General features: G+C 41.3%; 1 protein-coding gene across 1 annotated transcript in view; it reads left to right on the top strand.

The window, feature by feature from the left end:
• LOC142347999 (neurofibromin-like) overlaps window positions 1-16919 on the top strand; it is a 634373-nt gene that overhangs the window by 386140 nt on the left and 231314 nt on the right. Inside the window, exons 2-4 of the mRNA XM_075399163.1 lie at window positions 8517-8594; window positions 8667-8906; window positions 9069-9268. Of these exons, the coding sequence (XP_075255278.1) occupies window positions 8541-8594; window positions 8667-8906; window positions 9069-9268 (494 nt within the window). The 5' untranslated portion in view covers window positions 8517-8540. The remainder of the gene's footprint in view (window positions 1-8516; window positions 8595-8666; window positions 8907-9068; window positions 9269-16919) is intronic.

Genomic DNA, 16919 nt, shown 5'->3' with positions numbered 1-16919 from the left:
TTTGGTATGCCAACTCAACTAAACGCCCCTAACACAGCCCGACAACTGTCTCAAGCATCAATGCACTTCGATGGTTTACAGTTAGATCATCAATTCCCTCGCAGATCAAGTATGCCGGAACAGTTGAATTTAGTCAGCCCTCCATGTTCACCACCTTTAAATACAATCGTTAATGCTCCGCTAGCACTTAATCCGCAACAGGCACACATAAATGTGCCAGCCCCCCCCCCATCCCCCGTTCTAAACCCCGCACCACCGCATTTCCCGTTAATCCCACCAGCATTCCGCTTTCCTCCTTCGCCGCCACAAGCACTCCCACTACACGCCACTAACCCCGTGGCGCATAATGTCAATCTGTTACCCCATTCTCCGCCTGCACCAATCATTTCCTCCGCAAACATTTTTGTACCTCAACTAATTCATCCACCACCCCCACAAAAGAGTTTTCAGCCCCAAAATGTTGTCCCTATAACCCACGCACCTCCTGCTCCTCCAGATCCAAATGTCTGGCGTTTTCCGGCAGCAGTCCCATCTAATGCAGTACCACTTGTACGGACATCTGCAATCTTAAACACCGTACAACCGGCACTGTTAATCAACCCTTATATAACTACATCTCATCGCTCCCCTCATGTACAAGCAGCACCAGTGCCTCAAAATTATGTAACTTCAGACTTCATGCAAGCGAATCCATTTAGTTCTTCCACAGGTATCGCCCCCACCTTTGTCACTCCGATCATTCCGCCAACGTATGGAGCTACCGTTCCGAACCCGTTGTGTTGGGGTGGCCCGCCGCATCCCACACCTTCGGCTCCTTCTTTGGACTCTGCGGATTTGATAAAGCAGTTGGCGGAGGCACTTACTTGTAAAAAGAACGATCCACTGCCCGAGTGGAAGTTGTCACAGTACAATGGTGATCCCCTGCAGTGGCACGAATGGTTCGGACAATTTGAAAGCGCCATAGACGCACAGTCCTTGACTGATGATGTCAAGTTAACATACTTAAAATCTCTTGTAACTGGAAAAGCTAAAAGCGCCATCGCTGAGTTCGCATACTGTGGTGTAATGTATAAGGACTTACTTAAGACACTCGAACGTAAATTTGGCCAACCACAGGCAGTAGTCAGTGCACATTTAGACAAACTCAGCTCTTTTCCTCCATTAAAGATGCACAATAGTGATAACATCATAAACTATTCTGCAACAATTTCAAGTCTTGTTGGGGTCATTAAATCACTTTCATATGACTCAGACCTTAAGAGCGCCTCACTTCTCAACACGGCTGTGCAAAAATTGCCGCCCAATCTGAAAGAGTCTTGGTCACTCTTCACAGTGAAAAAACATTGGGCAAAGCCAACACTCCTTGACTTCAACGATTGGTTGAAGGAGAAGGCCGAGGCACATGATTTAATGAAAAAAACTTCATCGAAGGCAAGAACTGAGGATAACACCAACTCAGTAGTAAAGACCAAAGTTGCCTCAAGAACTTTTGCTGCTAATACACAAACTAAGGGCACTCAGAGACCAGCCTCAACATCGGCAACGCCTGCAACCCCTCGCTGCATTGTATGTAAAGGTAACCACCGCATCTGGGAGTGTAGGGTATTTAAAGAAAAGTCTCCCACTCAGCGAGCAAAGGTAGTGGCGGAAGCAAAACTATGTTTCTCATGTTTGAGAGAAAAGCATATGTTCAGGCAATGCCCAAATCCCAGGAAATGCAGGAAGGACGGTTGCAACAGCTCCCATAATACACTTCTTCATGGAGCTGAGAGGGTGTATCCACCAAAATCCCCTTCAAACAACAACAACATTAATTCTAATGCTGGCGCAAATCAAAGTAAACTTCCTAGTGTCCAATCATCGAGTAAGACCACCACTTTGTTATCTGTGAGTAATGTGAAAGGCCTCCTTCAGGTGACTGAATTACAGTTAAAGAGCTCTTCTGGTAAAGACACCGCGGCTTTAGTTTTGTGTGATACCGCTTGCAGTAACTCTTGGGTGTCCAATGATCTTGCAAATAGACTTGGTTTGCACGGTACAGCATTGAAACTAACAGTCAAGGGTATAAATACCGAGGAGGTTGTAGACACTAAGTTAGTTGAACTAATTGTAACACCACGCGACAACCAAGCATTTGAACCATTTAAAGTCGGCCCTTACGTAAAGGAAAATTTGAATGTAGGCGCCGACGTCATTAACATTAAAGCACTTCAGGAAACATACCCGCACCTAGCAGTTCTAGACCCAGTTACATATTGCTATGGAAACATCGAGATGATACTTGGACAGGATGTGTATCATGCCATCCGCCCGTTAGAGTACTTCGCTGCCGACGAGAAGTCCTCGCCCTTCGCTGTTCGCTTGCCCATAGGTTGGGTTCTAAGCGGCCATCTACCGTCTTCTTCGGGTTTAGTCTCGACTTGTTTCAAAGCTAATATGGAGCAGGATTTTGAACTCTTTTAAAGTCTTGGTACGACATGGAGTCGTACGGCGCACTTAAGCAAGTAGACCCACGATCCGCCTCGGATGCACGTGCGCATGAAATTCTTGAAAACACCACCGTGCATAATGGAAAAAGGTACGATGTCGGAATGCTATGGGCTGAAGATAACATCGAACTGCCCAACAATTATTTTTCAGCGCTTGTTCAATTAAAGTCTTTGGAAAAGCGGCTTGCGAAAGACCAGACTTTAAGGGAAAAGTACTCGAACACCATCAAAGAGGACTTAGACAAAGGCTACGTAGTAAGGGTCAAAGATGCTCATAATGTGGAAAATCGCTCGGAACGAGAGTGGTACCTACCACACCATCCGGTTGTTAACCCGAACAAGCCGGGCAAGGTCCGTAGGGTACTAAACGGAGCAGCTAAATTCCGTGGCGCATCTCTTAATAAGTCATTACTCACCTGACCTGACTTACTGCAAAACCTAATCTATGTACTCCTACGGTTCAGACAACATCAATTTGCCGTATCCGCCGACATCGAGGGAATGTTCCTCCAAGTTGGAGTGTTACCATGTGATCAACCATCATTGCGCTTTTTGTGGCGGGAGGACCCCACACTAAATGTTGTGGTACACCAGTATACGCGCCACATCTTTGGGGCAAAAGATTCGCCCGCCTGAGCCAACTACGCACTTCAGCGCACGGCACGCGATAATGCTAAGGAGTACCCAGAAGCTGCGAAAGCCGTCCTTGAGAACTTCTACATGGACGATTACTTGGACTCAGTGGAATCCCCCGAGAGGGCCCTCCTTAGGTCGAAGGAATTGGTACATCTTCTCCATCTAGGTGATTTCAAGCTTACTAAGTTTGTAAGCAATGTACCAGATCTGGCTGACCGAATTGATGGGTCTGCTCAATCCACTGAACCGAAGGTCATCGTTTCATCAAAGGAGGCATCAATGCACGTGCTTGGGCTTAAGTGGGATCACAACAACGATACTCTGGTTGTGAGTAGGGGCACTAACAGCAAGTCTTGTGTCAAAGGTCTACGACCCAATTGGTCTTGTCGCACCTTTCACTGTTGGTGCTCGGTTAATCTTGAAAGACATTTGGCGTGTCAATGGACAAAGTTGGGATGACGAGTTACCTAAAGACACAGTTGACAGATTCCTTGCCTGGTGTATTGAACTGCCGCGGTTAGCTGAGATCACTATACCGAGAAATTACGTTTCAGGACCATTCCAACATCTTGAACTCCACATGTTTGGTAATAGCTCGCAAGACGTATTCAGTGCAGTAGGATTTCTTAAGGCTCAAGTAACCTGCACCTCCGGGGAGATTATAACAGAGCTGGCGTTTGTCCTGGACAAGGCCCTTGTTGCACATGAAGGTAATGACAGTTCCTAAGTTGGAATTACAAGCCGCTCTCCTCGCTGCCCGTTTAAAAAGGGAAATCTGTCGAGCATTAACGGTTACTGTGGACAAACTCTTTATGTTGACAGATAGTACAATCGTCTTGCAGTGGATAAACTCAACAAACAAACACCCCATCTTCATTGCAAATCGGGTTAGTGAAATCCTGGAGAACACCAGCGTTGACCAATGGCACCCGGTCGCCACTTGTGATAATCCGGCAGATGCTGGCACGCGTGGCATGTCCGCTGAAGTTTTGCAATCAAGTGGCTGGGTGAGGGGTCCTGACTTCTTTAGAACTAAGCAATTCCCTTTCGTACCAAATACTGACGTTGTTGATAACATCAAGCTCGGCGTTGTAACCAAGGAACAAGATGATGACTCCATCTCATCTTTAGCCGCATCTGTAACCAATTCCCCAAAGGAACAAAGCATTAATCTGATCCCGTTTGATAAGTTCAGTTCTTATCAAAAATTACTTCGTGTCACCGCATATGTGCTCCGTCTTTTACCATCTCATGAAAGTTACCGCACCGTAGACGGCAGCATAGCCGACCCTGTTGAGCTTGACGAGGCCGAGCGTCATCTCCAGTACTTGGTTCAAGGAGAGTCCTTTAATACTGAAAGAAAGGATCTTCTTGGCAACAAATCCGTTAAGAAGAGCAGCCGCATTGCTCAGTTTACTCCGTTTATTGGACCTCATGGTCTCATCCGTTCCTCTGGTCGACTCCGACGGCTAGTGGAAATTGACTTTGACACTAGGCATCCTATCGTGCTGGATGCGCGTCATATTTTTGTTAAACTGTTTCTGCGGCATACTCATTTGAAGAACCGTCATCAGGGCATCGACTACTTAAGGTCAAAGGTACAAGAACGTTATGCCATCCTAAAACTACGTTCCACACTGTGTTCCATCAAATCAAACTGCGTCTTGTGTAGAAAGTTCCGTGCAGCAACCATTCAGCCTATCATGGCAGACCTCCCAAAGGAGAGACTCGCATACCAGTCTCCTCCTTTTAAAAACACCGGGGTTGATTACTTCGGCCCATTCTACGTCACAGTTCGTCGGACTACCGAGAAGAGGTGGGGATTTCTCATCACTTGTCTCACTACTGGTGCTGTCCATGTTGAAGTTGTACCGTCCATGGACACCTGTTCCTGTGTAAAGGGAGTTGAGCGGTTCGTCTGCCGTCGGGGTACTCCTGCTATGATTTGGCCGGATAATGGTACGAACTTCATTGGAGCGGAGAAAGAGCTCCGTGAATGTGTGGAAAAATGGAATACGCTTAACATCGCTGCCGAACTTGCACATGAGGGCATTAAGTGGAGGTTCAATCCACCCAGTGCGCCACACCAAGGTGGCATCTGGGAGAGGTTAGTTCGTAGTTTTAAAAGAGTACTGTACACTATCCTCGGTACGCGTCGCCTCACAGATGTGGTGTTGAACACTACTTTTTGTCTGGTCGAATACGCACTAAACTCACGCCCCTTAACGCCCGTAAGCGCCGACCCGTCCGACCTAGGCGCAATAACACCTAATCATTTTCTACTCGGTAAACAAGCAACCAGAATTCCGTCCATCGTTGGCGTCGACGAGTTTGATCATCGTAAGCGGTACGCCCGTGCACAGTCATACGCCAATGCAATTTGGGAACGTTGGCTCAAGGAGTATGTACCTGCACTGAACCGTAGATCTAAGTGGCAGACGCCTGCCGAGCAGCACCTCAAGGTCGGTGATTTAGTTTGGATCGTTGAAGAAAGCAACCCTAGGGGTTACTATCCAACTGCTCAGATTGAAAAACTTCGGTACGGCTCCGACAGCGTCGCCCGCTCCGCCGTCTTACGCACGTCATCCGGATCGCTCGTCCGCCCACTCGTTAAGCTTGTACCAATCCTCCCATAATTCTCTTCCGGGCCGGAGGATGTTACCGAGTAAATTGAATTGAATAAATTATATCACTAGATAGAGAATTTTTGTGCGTATTACATCAAAACTTTCGCTTAGATTTTCCGTTCTAAATGCAACATACGTATTATTTCTGAGAAATACCAATGCCGATTTCCCACTAAGAATAACTTCCAAAATGGCTCAAAACTGTTCGCTTAGCCTAACAATTTTGATTTTTTGAACGGATTAGTTCGAATTGGTGACCTAGACTAAGACCTGCTAAAAAAGATCAAGCTAGATTTGCCTCCAAGTAAACGATGCTTATTGCCTTGACGTTTCGATATACAGTTGACTATAGACTGAATATATATATAGATCTCGATGAATTGAATTTACGAAAGACTGCCTTTTGTCAGCTTTATCGTAGATTCGCAGTTAAAAGATATACGAATGAATGAGAAACAAATAATTGCAACGCAGGAAAACAATGCCCGAATTCTCAACAACGCAATCTCAGTTATCGAGTCGAACTCTCGCAGCTTGATGTCATGCTCTCAGTATTTCTATGCTCGAGATCAAAAACTTAAACTCCAAATTAACTTAGCAAGTTCGTTACTGGCTCTGAATAATGAAATTAAAAGCTATCAAATTGCAACCTACGCTTATCGACTAACAATTTTAAAAGCTGTAATGGCAATGGTCGAAAAATTAATCCCAATGACATTGTTACCCAAAAACGTCTTAGAGAAAATACTTGACGAAATTGCTAGCCAACAAGTTAAATCAACTGATAGACTTACTTTTGCAATCCCGCCAGCTCAAATTCTAACATACTACGAAACTAAGTTGTTGACAAGTGTTTCTGTGGAAGAATACGGAATGATATTTCGATTGGCAATACCATTTGCATCGGGGTCAACAGCATTGAATTTATATCGCGCAATTACTATTCCGATGCCTACTAACGACTCAGATGGTTATGCATCACAGTATGAAACCGAGGCTGTCTATATAGCTGTTGTGAATCAACTCGAAGGATTGCACTGTTATCACAGCACGAAATTGATCTTTGTATCGGTTCATGTAGCTTTTCAGTCTAAACAAACGGATTTTCCTTGGAAACTGCAGAAGACACGTGTTTGGGAGCACTCTTACTTGGAAACCAGTTTGCTGCTCTCAAAACTGTAACATCAACCCAGTCAAATTGCCCGTGAAGGAGAAAGCAAAAAACTTGGGGAATGCAAAGTGGCTTATCATATCTGCAACTGAGCAGTTTGATATGTATTTGAGTGAGATGACAGATACCAGTCCTCTCAATAGAAAGAGACTTGATGGTTGTAAGGCTTGCGTCATTGAATTAGAATGTGGAACAAAAATCGAAACTCGATTTATGGAAATTCGTGCAGAAATAGTGTCTTGTAGAAACGACTCGGTAATGCGAGTAGATGTAAACTTAACAGAACCCCTTCGTTATCTATTTTCAAAAATCCCATCTCTTAATGAGATGCCTCATATAGCAACGGAGTCACAAGCCAGGCAGCAGATTATTGAAAAAGTTCAACTGAAAATGACAACGAACTCGGACTACTATCGCAAATCATTCGACCGACTGAATGAATTGACAACACCAATAGTGGAGGATTTGAAAATTATTCGTCCAGGTTTGAGTAGCAGGTTTATGGAGAGATCAACATGGAAAATGACTATTTTCTTTGGTCTGATATCATTCGTGATATCCTCAATTCTTCAAATTTTATTTGGCTACTTCTGCAGCAAATAGAGAAATCGCTGCAACTGGACAGACATGCTAATTGGACATCAGCAGATCAAAGTGAGACCGCTTGCGGTTGTGAACGATGCTGAATACAGTTTTCTTCAAACAAAACCACATGCAGAAGTCATCAGGAAGTATTTCATTTTGAAAAAAAAGTGACATAAGAGAGAGAGAGAGAGTAATGAAAGTAGTGCCCAGTTATTCAAGCAGTTCACCAATGAACGAACTTTGTGAACAAATTGCAATGCGAATTCAAAAATCATAAATAACTTCCTTACACAAGACTGTGGTCATTATTGCTTCATCAATTGCTTTCAGTGCTTTGAAAATTTTCTCATTAACAATGACAAAGTTTAATTAAAGAGGCGCAGTGTCATGTATGAACTTCTTGATATACTTCATACTTGAAATATTATTACAAGCATAGTTAGTTTATCTGCAATATTCATGTCTTGCTAATAAAAGCAGTTCTTTTTAAATCTCTTGACTTTCATAAATCGGATTGGCTACTGAATGTATTAAATTCATGTTTTGCTAATAAAGACAAATCTCTTTGTAAATCTGATTGTTTACTTGCAATGTTTAAAAACTTATTGAACTTATGAAAAAACGAGTAGAGACGATTGTCGAATGTTAACTGATAGAAAGTAGATGCAAAGAAATAGAAAGTTGAATTGCAGAATTGTTTTGTAAGAAAAAGGGATAGACCACACAAAGAACTCTAAGCATTCGGAGACCTGAAACAGAGAAAAGACATTATGAAATTACTAATTTTATTTTATCTGATTAAAATGTATATATTAGAGATCTACAAAAGAACTTTTTGACCACCTTTGCGAAAAGGCTGACTTGTTGGCTATGGTTGAGCTTGAAATTAATTCTTTCTCTTGAAAAAATGTAAAAATTTTACTCGTGGGGTTTCAACATTTGATTTAATAGAATCTCTTTTCGCGGAAATATATTCGAAAACTGTTCCCTAACATGCTGTTTTTAAGAAGCTAATGTGAAATCGCCATTGAAATGCAGAAACCTACGGAGTGGGTTAACTCGCTACTTCAACGCTTCGACGAGCAGGTTTATTTTTTGGCTGTTCGACACCTTGTGTTGTATTGGTTTTTATCTATGTTATTTAAATTATCTATTTAGCTGCCTATACACGCTGGTATACTGACATCACATGCGAGAGCAAACTGCGAACAAGTGCGTCGCTGCCTAATCAAGGTCAGCAAGTACCGGTTCTCGCAAGTCATTAATGGCCTGACGAAAATCCTGAAAAGTGTTACACAGCTTTCAATTGCCGCCCGAATGAAACATGAGGACGAACCAGTGCTGAAGAACCAGAGCATTCTAATGGTTCTGGAAACCCTAGAACTATGCTTAGAAGCGGTATGTAGAAAATAATTAAAATAAAGTTTTAGTTGATCAACGTTTTTTTTTCTAATATCAGGCTGTCAGAGATTTAGCGCCTTTTCATTATTTCTTGAAAGAATAGGGCTGTTTATTGTTTTGCAATTTTTCTGTTTATTTTCATTTCATTGTATTTTCCAGCAACCCAAAGAAACTTCTCGGTTGGATGAGACAATGTTGGTGAAAACATTACTGCCAGACATCTGTCAAGTGTTAAACTGGAACCCAGTCGAGTCAGCCCTGCAAATTCAGATCAAAAGTGCAGCATCATCTGTGTTACTCGTACTAAGCAAGAACAACTTGAATAACTTCAACTCAGTGTTCAGAAGAATATCTGCAAGGTAATGTGAGACCATTCTGATCTCTTTGACCCGCTGCCTTAGAATTAGTTTTCTTGACTATTGCAAACTTCCATAGCTTCGTTTTTTGATGCACTGAGAGCAAAAGGTACCACAGGTTCAATATTAAGATTATGCTCGAAATGCGATCTTATTATTAAGATTATTTGAAATACGACCCCAACGTTCACAAAGTTTGAAGAAAACAGACAAAACTAACGATCTCTTCTACTTGCAGCATCCGATACTCGAGCAAAAGTGTTATTTGTTCCTTCAAGTTATGTAGATTTGAAAGATGCCGATACTATAATTTGCCTATTTTAGTAGCCGCGACGCGATCGTGGCTAGTGCTCGTCTCATCTTGATTTTACAATCCATAGGTTTGGATTATATATTTGAGTTGCCTTTTTTACCTTCAAGTATAAGAATATCTGCAAAGTAGTGTGAGACCATTCTGATCAGTTGACCTTCTGCCGTAGAATCAATTGTTTCTAATAGCCGCACAGCGATAGCTGGGGCTATTATTGGCCTTCTCTTGGTTTTTTTATTTCGTCGTCGCGATTTTTGTTTCGACCATATAACGTCACAACCACTTCAAATCTGCTTTTTTTTCGTTCGTTCATGCAATTTCAACTAAAGTGCGTGCGTGACGTCATTTTTCGCTCTTAGTGGAGCGAGTTCTTTTGTTCATTTGCGTGATTAAATTTTTGGTCACATTTGACTTATCTCACTCACAAAAATGACACTTCCCCACTTCGAAATTGACTTTAATTTACTTCAATTCAAAGAGATAAGGTCAAATGGGTGTGTGTCACTCTAAATGAAGGTTATTAGAGAGCAGCTAATAGATGCAGCCAAAATTTATGCAGATTTTTAATCAAAATTTAGCATGTCAGCCTTCAATGAAAAGACGAATTTTTTTTGGTCTGTCTAACAGTTTTTCTGAGACTGCAGATCTACGAAGTTATTGCGTCTATTTTCTGGCTATCTGCCAGCTATGTTATACTTTTGCCAACCATTATAGCTTTCAATTTACAGTGTTCAATTTTAAGCTTATTTGAAATAAGACCCCGCCAGGTTTTCTTACTGCTGCTATATTGCATCGTAGATGTTGACCATCAACACAAACTTTTTTTCTATACTCGAGCATTGGATCTAAATACAAAGATTTTAGCAGATACCGATGCTGTAATTAATTGCTCTCAAACGAAGTTTGTAGCAATTATATTCGTCGTGTCGGTTTTTTATGCGATTTTTCGCTTGACCAATTTTTCTTCTGACGCATATAACTTTTCGTCCTCAAAAACGGGATAAACAGGTAGCGGCCAGCTGGCATTAAGTTCTCTTAGAGCCTTTCAGCCTACTAGTCTTCAAGAATGCGATTCACAGAATCGGTTTTGGAGACTTATACTTATGATGCGAAGAGCGGTTCTTAGAGATCGACTCCCCCACTGTTGCCCCCCCCCACTGGTGCAACATCATCAGCCCACCGGTGCACCCCCCCACCCCCGCTGTGCTTACTTCGCCCCTTCAATTAAGGTAAAGCTAGCCTCACTAACATGTGCCTAGCTACTGACGAAGCCAGCCGGTCGTTTGAGAGCAATTCGTCGGACGTTAGTCGGTTATGCTTTACCATTTTTAATGGCCGTGAATCAATAGCTTGGCGAAACAACATCTATTATTAAATAGATGTTCAAAAAGATTGCGCGAGGCAGCCACGGTGGCCCCAAGGCTTATTGATTCTTCGGAAAGTATATTACGACGATATATCGAATATCTTTACTCAGATTCCTTGGGTGGAGCTACTGTCAGGACGACCCTCCCTCGACCTGTTGTATTCAACACCCTCATTCAACCAGCTGAGTTCCTGTCAGTTATTTGTACACATTATGTTCACCTGTCTATCCGTAAGATCAAAATAGTTATGACCTGTTTATCATTTTAATTAATGAGTTAAAATTGTCAACAAGAGAAACTCTGACACTGTTTATTCTTTCCATGGCCGTAACCTGGACCCGAATACATCAAACCACTGATACGATTATCTGACGTCAGTCCACATGAGGAAACGAAACATTATTCTTTGGCACCTCTTGAATAACACTCTAATTTCACATCCCAGGAAGAAAAACATTCCTCAAACGGTTGACGAACTCGTTGCACCTTTGAAGACTGTCCCCAACATCTTTTGTGTTGTCACCTGCCAAAGGGAAGGAGCACCGTGCATCTGTGACGATCTTCTAAAGGCGCCAAATTGCTACGTAATGGACATAACAAAGCAGATTATTACTTCCTCGGAATAAACTGATGAATCGGTACTAGGAGAATACCGAGAGCTCACAACACCCAGACCTTGAACTGCGAAGTTTGACTTCAGCGTTGCATTTTTACCCTAATATCAAGCGAATCGTCCAGAGACATGGTACGAAGCGACGATCGGCTGGCGAACGTCAAGAAGCCAAACGGAGAAAACTCTGAAACAGTTAAGCGTTCTTTTCGAGTCCCGGACGACACGAGGACAAAACAAGAACAATACTTTTGAAGATACCGAATGCCTATCAACCTCGCATAATTTTTGGCGTTTGCGAGAAAACTGAAAACCCTCAGGTAACTTGCGTCTCTGAGCTGACAAATGAAGAAGCTGATCTTGAAAATCAAGCCTTAATACAAAGACAAGAACTGCTAAATGATGGCGCAGAACCAAAGAATCTTCGAGTTCGTGATGGAGCTTTGTTCATCCGGAAAGGCGGAAGCAAATTGCATCAAGGACAAGAAACACTAAGTCCATGGGCCCTCCTGACTAACCGCTTTCTTGAACAATTTTATTTACAATGTCAAGTATATTAGTGTGATCGACGAACCTCCTTTTCCAATGCCATTGCAGTAGCAAATCACTACCAAATCCTCTGCCTCACTGAAATGTGGCTGACCGAAAGTGTCTGAGACAGTGCAACTTTAATCATCAATTTTACAGTACATCGTAAAGCGCGACAAGTGCAAAGGGGGCGACAAAAACACGGAGGTGCGCTCTTAACCGTAGCTCTGAAAATTGAGAAATTGTCTCGTTTCAAAGATTGTGTCATTGTTCGCCTGCTGTTGAACAAGTATGTCATCATCTACTGTCTTTACAGTGCGCCGCGAAACGGCGGCTATACATGGTCGGTTGCTGACTTCGCTCATCTGAGTTACAAGCAAATCTGATAACAATGTTTGCTCCTACATTCTTCCAAAGCATGTTCAGAAGCGATCACTTGCCGTTTCACGTCACAGTCTTTTTCGATATCAAGCGATCACATAGACAACCACATAAACCCAGTAAAAAAGTTCTATTTTGGAGCCTTTGTATATAAAAAAGCGAACTTAGCGATATTAACGAGGTCTTTTTTCAGCACCCTTTTCCTGATTGTATGACCTACGTACGTAGACTTCATGTTAGACCTTTGGTATCATTGCCTATATGAAAATTTCTACCTATCACAAAGCACAGATCTGAACTTGCACCCTGGATTAGTCATGGATGGTCACAACTTAAGAAGCTGAATGCGCTACTGCTATAGCCACTACAAACCATAATCCGCTAATAAACTCAAAATTGGATATGCGCAAACTAATCTTGCCCTAGCAATCCAACACGACCAAGATTACCACGAAGAACGACTCTTTCAAGATGGCAAGTTTAGTGACATAGAACGCTACTTCGAGTCTGTCGCTAAATCAAAATCGGTGACCACTGAAATCTTCCTAAATCACCGGTCAGCTATTACGGACTTTGACAAAAGCTAACAAATACCTCCAGTGAGTGTTTAACCAGACCACCTGAGTCAAATAAAACCAACAGAACGCTGTAGTAAAGTTGAGCTGCATCAATTTCTAAACCGATGAAATCCAAAACTCACTGCTGCAAATCACGGTCTCGTCTTCAATTTGATTGCATGCAGAGATCAATTCCCTTCATTTTAGGAAATTAGCCGAAAATGTACCAGTCTATAAAGAGGGAGACAGAAAGGACGCCTCAAATAGTAAACCAATCGGGCTCGTCTGCAATCTCGAAATTGCTTGAAACACTCATATTCATGATTCCAGCAGTCTAACCAACCGTAACACCTGCACAGCATGGCTATCGGCCAAAACGGTCAATTACAACAATTTAATGTTTTAATTGAGTGCCTGCATTAAGATCTTCAGCTGATTGGACTCCACCAACCATCCCTACCTTACGACATTTTATATCGACTTCGAAAAGGCATTAGACAAAGTCTCTCACGAGCTGCTTCTGCCATCAGAGGAAACTGCCCAAGCCTGTTACGAGGCTACATCTCAAACCGAAAACAAACGATGAGATTAAATGGCACGACTTGAGAAGAACTTGCTGTCTTTAGCGGCGTACGCGAAGGATCCATCCTAGGCCCGCTGTTCTTCCTTCTTTTCATAAACGATCTGCCGTCCTGTGTTATGTCCAAGTCATTTGGCTACGCAGATTATTACCAATTTTTAGGAACCAACCCTGTGACGCTCAACATAGGCATCAGGAAACTTTGGAGGTGGTGCGAGGATAACCTCCTTGTCGTTGAAGCTGAAAAAAAGCCAGCTGCTATGCATTAAAAGCTCCGCTCAAATGTCTTTACCCAATTATACCTTCGAAGTCACCCATTCCATTGAAGACTTAGGTCTCCTTATCTTTGAATCACTAAACTGAACACTTCACTTTAAGAAAAGAACCTAAAAAGCCTTGAATGCATTCTTCTTGTTGAAATAAACCAGGAAAAATTCTTATGTAAACTACCTTGTGCCCATTGTTATTTATGGTGCGGCTTTATGGAAACCATCAAGAATTTACTTAACAATGCTTGCAAGCGTTCAAAGTAAAGCAATATCCTGGATCTCGAAATCAAGCAATGGCGTCATCTCATACGAGAACAAACTTCAGAAACCCAACATATTGCCACTGTTTCTATATCAAGAACTGCTTGTTGTGTTACTGTTCGCAAAAAGTTTGTCGTGAAAGATTGACATAGACTGGCAAAACCGTGTTGGACTTGCCGAGTTGAGCTGTCACAGGAAAGTGCATATGCGATCACAGAAGAGTGACTCAGTTGTTTGGTACCGAGACTGCCACTTTACAAATCTGCTCAATGATTGTTTGAAATTTAAAATCATTTTCAATCCAGACCACAAAGGCAAACTCTTGGAAGTCAGATCCTTGCACTTTTCGACTTTTGTCTGGCTGCAATAACTGTAGACTTGAAGAAACTGATCTTTACGAAAATGAACCATAAAATTTGAATCACTCAATAACAGGGTTTTATGCGAACACATGGGTAACTTTATCTTAAATCTTATTTCTAGCAGGCCCGCAAAAGCATAAGAACATCATTTGAAAGAATGAGAAAACTCAGATTTCTTTATATACCACCTCCGGCTGGAACACATGCGCCTCGTTCAACAGCTATAGGTGCTACGTTACCGATATGTTTGCTTTATATTACCCCAAGTACCAGCAATTTCGTGTTCAACTTTTTTTTGTCTTTGCTAACTTGCATATTTAGTGAGCGCTAAGAGTTGTACAGAAAACGACCCTCTACATGATGGTGTAGCGCAACGCATGTAATAAGTTAGGGTGCATGTTTAAGAAGCGTTAAAAAAGAGAAAAGAAACAAGATATGAATCAAGGAGAGAAAACAGAAAGAACGAGAGCAGAAGGACAAAAAAGAAACAACAGAAAAGAAAGGAAGAAAAGAGAACAGAAAGGAAAAGAAGGGCAAAACTGAAAGAGAAAAGCAAGAGAAAAAAGAAAAAAAAACAAAATAGAGAAAAGAAAAAGTGAAAAGCAAGAGAGAACAGAAAGAAACAGACAGATGACAAAAGATTACAGAAAAAGGAGAAAAAGAAAAAACAAAGAGGGAAAGAGACAGAAAGAGAGAAAACAAAGAGAAAAGCGGAGATAGAGGAATGAGAGAAGAAAGACAGAGAGGAATGAGAAAAGAGAAACGAAATAGAGAAACCAGACAGAAAACGGAAGAAAGACAGAAGAAATGAGAAAAAGGGTCACAAAAAGAGAGAAAACAAGGAGAAAGAAAGACCGCAAAGAGAACGAAAAAAGAAAGAGAAAAAAGACAGAAAAGAAAATGATAAGCGAAACAGAGAAAAGCAAGAAAAAGGAGAAAAAAAGAAAGAGATAAAAAGACAAATTATATAAAAGAAAAAAAGCGAAAGAAAAGCCTGAGAGAAGAAACAGAAAAGAAAAAACAATAATTAATAAGTAAGGAAGAGAAAAGAAAGAAGCGAACGAACAAAATGAAATCGAGAAACGAAAGACAGAAAAGAAAGACAAAAGAGGGAAAAGCAAGAGAGAAGTAAGCGAGCAGGAGAGAAAGAGAAAAACGAGATGAAAGAGTAATAACACAGAAAACAAAGAGGAGAGAGATAGGGAAAAGAAAGAAATAAACGAGATAAGAAAGGAAAGAAAGAGAGAAAAAGCGAGACAGAAATGAAAGAAAGGAAAGAGAGAAAAGCAAGAGAAAAAGACAGAAAAACCGGAGAAAAGAAGAGAAAGGAAAGATTGAAAGAGAGAGAAAAGAATGAGAACAAATGAGACAAAAGTAATAAAGAAAGACAGAAACGAAATACAGAAAAGAAAGAGAAACGAAAGAAAAAGAAGACAGAAAAGAAAGGAAGACAAAAAAGAACAGAAACGAAAGAAAAAGAGACACAAAAAAAGACAAAAGAAACAAAGCATAGAGACAGAAAAGACGAACTGAAAAAAGAGGAAAGAAGACAGAAAAAGACAGAGCACAGAAAAGCAAGCGAGATAATAAAGAGAAACTAAAGAGGAACGGAAGAGAGAAAGAATGGCAGCAAAAAATAGAAAAAGAAAAAACAAAGATGAGAAAAGCAGAAAAACAGCAAAGCAAAAGAAAAAACAGACAGGAAACACTAAAAAAGAACGACAAACTAAAGAGAGGAACGAAATAAAGAAAAGAAAAGCGGGAAAAAAACAACAGAAAGAGAAAAGTGACAGGAAAAAGACAAAATAAACAAAACAGAAAACACGTAAAAATGAGAGAAAAGAAAGGCAGAAACAAAAGACGAAAGAGAGAAAAGCAAAAGACAAAAAAAGAAAGGCAGAAAAGAACAGAAAAAAATATAAGAAAGAGAGGAAAGACCGAGAAGAAAAATAGAAAATAGAAAGCAAGCGAAAAAAGGGGAAAGCAAGAGAGAAAAATTGTGTAAATTGTTCGGTGAACGACTTAATTTTTGCTAGAAGGTTTTTAGTCATTGACAAATTTTCGAATCAGCAGATATTTGGTCGTTAATTATTTTGGGACAGGCAAGTTTTCGGTCATAGGCAGCTCTTCGGCCGATGACCTATTTTTACATCCGCGTCTATTCAGTCATTGACCTTTATGGCATAGGTAAGTTTTAGGTAATGGTTTTTTAGGCAATGGCAAGTTTTCAGTCACTGAAATTTTGGCAATGGAAAGCTTTCAGTCATTGACTTTTTGTCCCATAAAGTTGCAACGCGAGCGAACGTTCGAAAAATTCCCCTGCAAATGAACAACGAAGTACTGACCACTGCATGTTTTAAATTTGAACTTGCAGTGGTCAGTAGTGTTGCAACTTCATGGGCCTGACTATATTTAAGAGGACTCAAAAC

This window comes from Convolutriloba macropyga, chromosome 10 (assembly GCF_964194025.1).
Source record: "Convolutriloba macropyga chromosome 10, txConMacr16.3, whole genome shotgun sequence".
In the NCBI taxonomy this organism is placed as follows: Eukaryota; Metazoa; Xenacoelomorpha; order Acoela; family Convolutidae; genus Convolutriloba; species Convolutriloba macropyga.
Note: the sequence above shows the minus strand (reverse complement) of the source record. Positions and strands in the feature narration are given on the sequence as shown.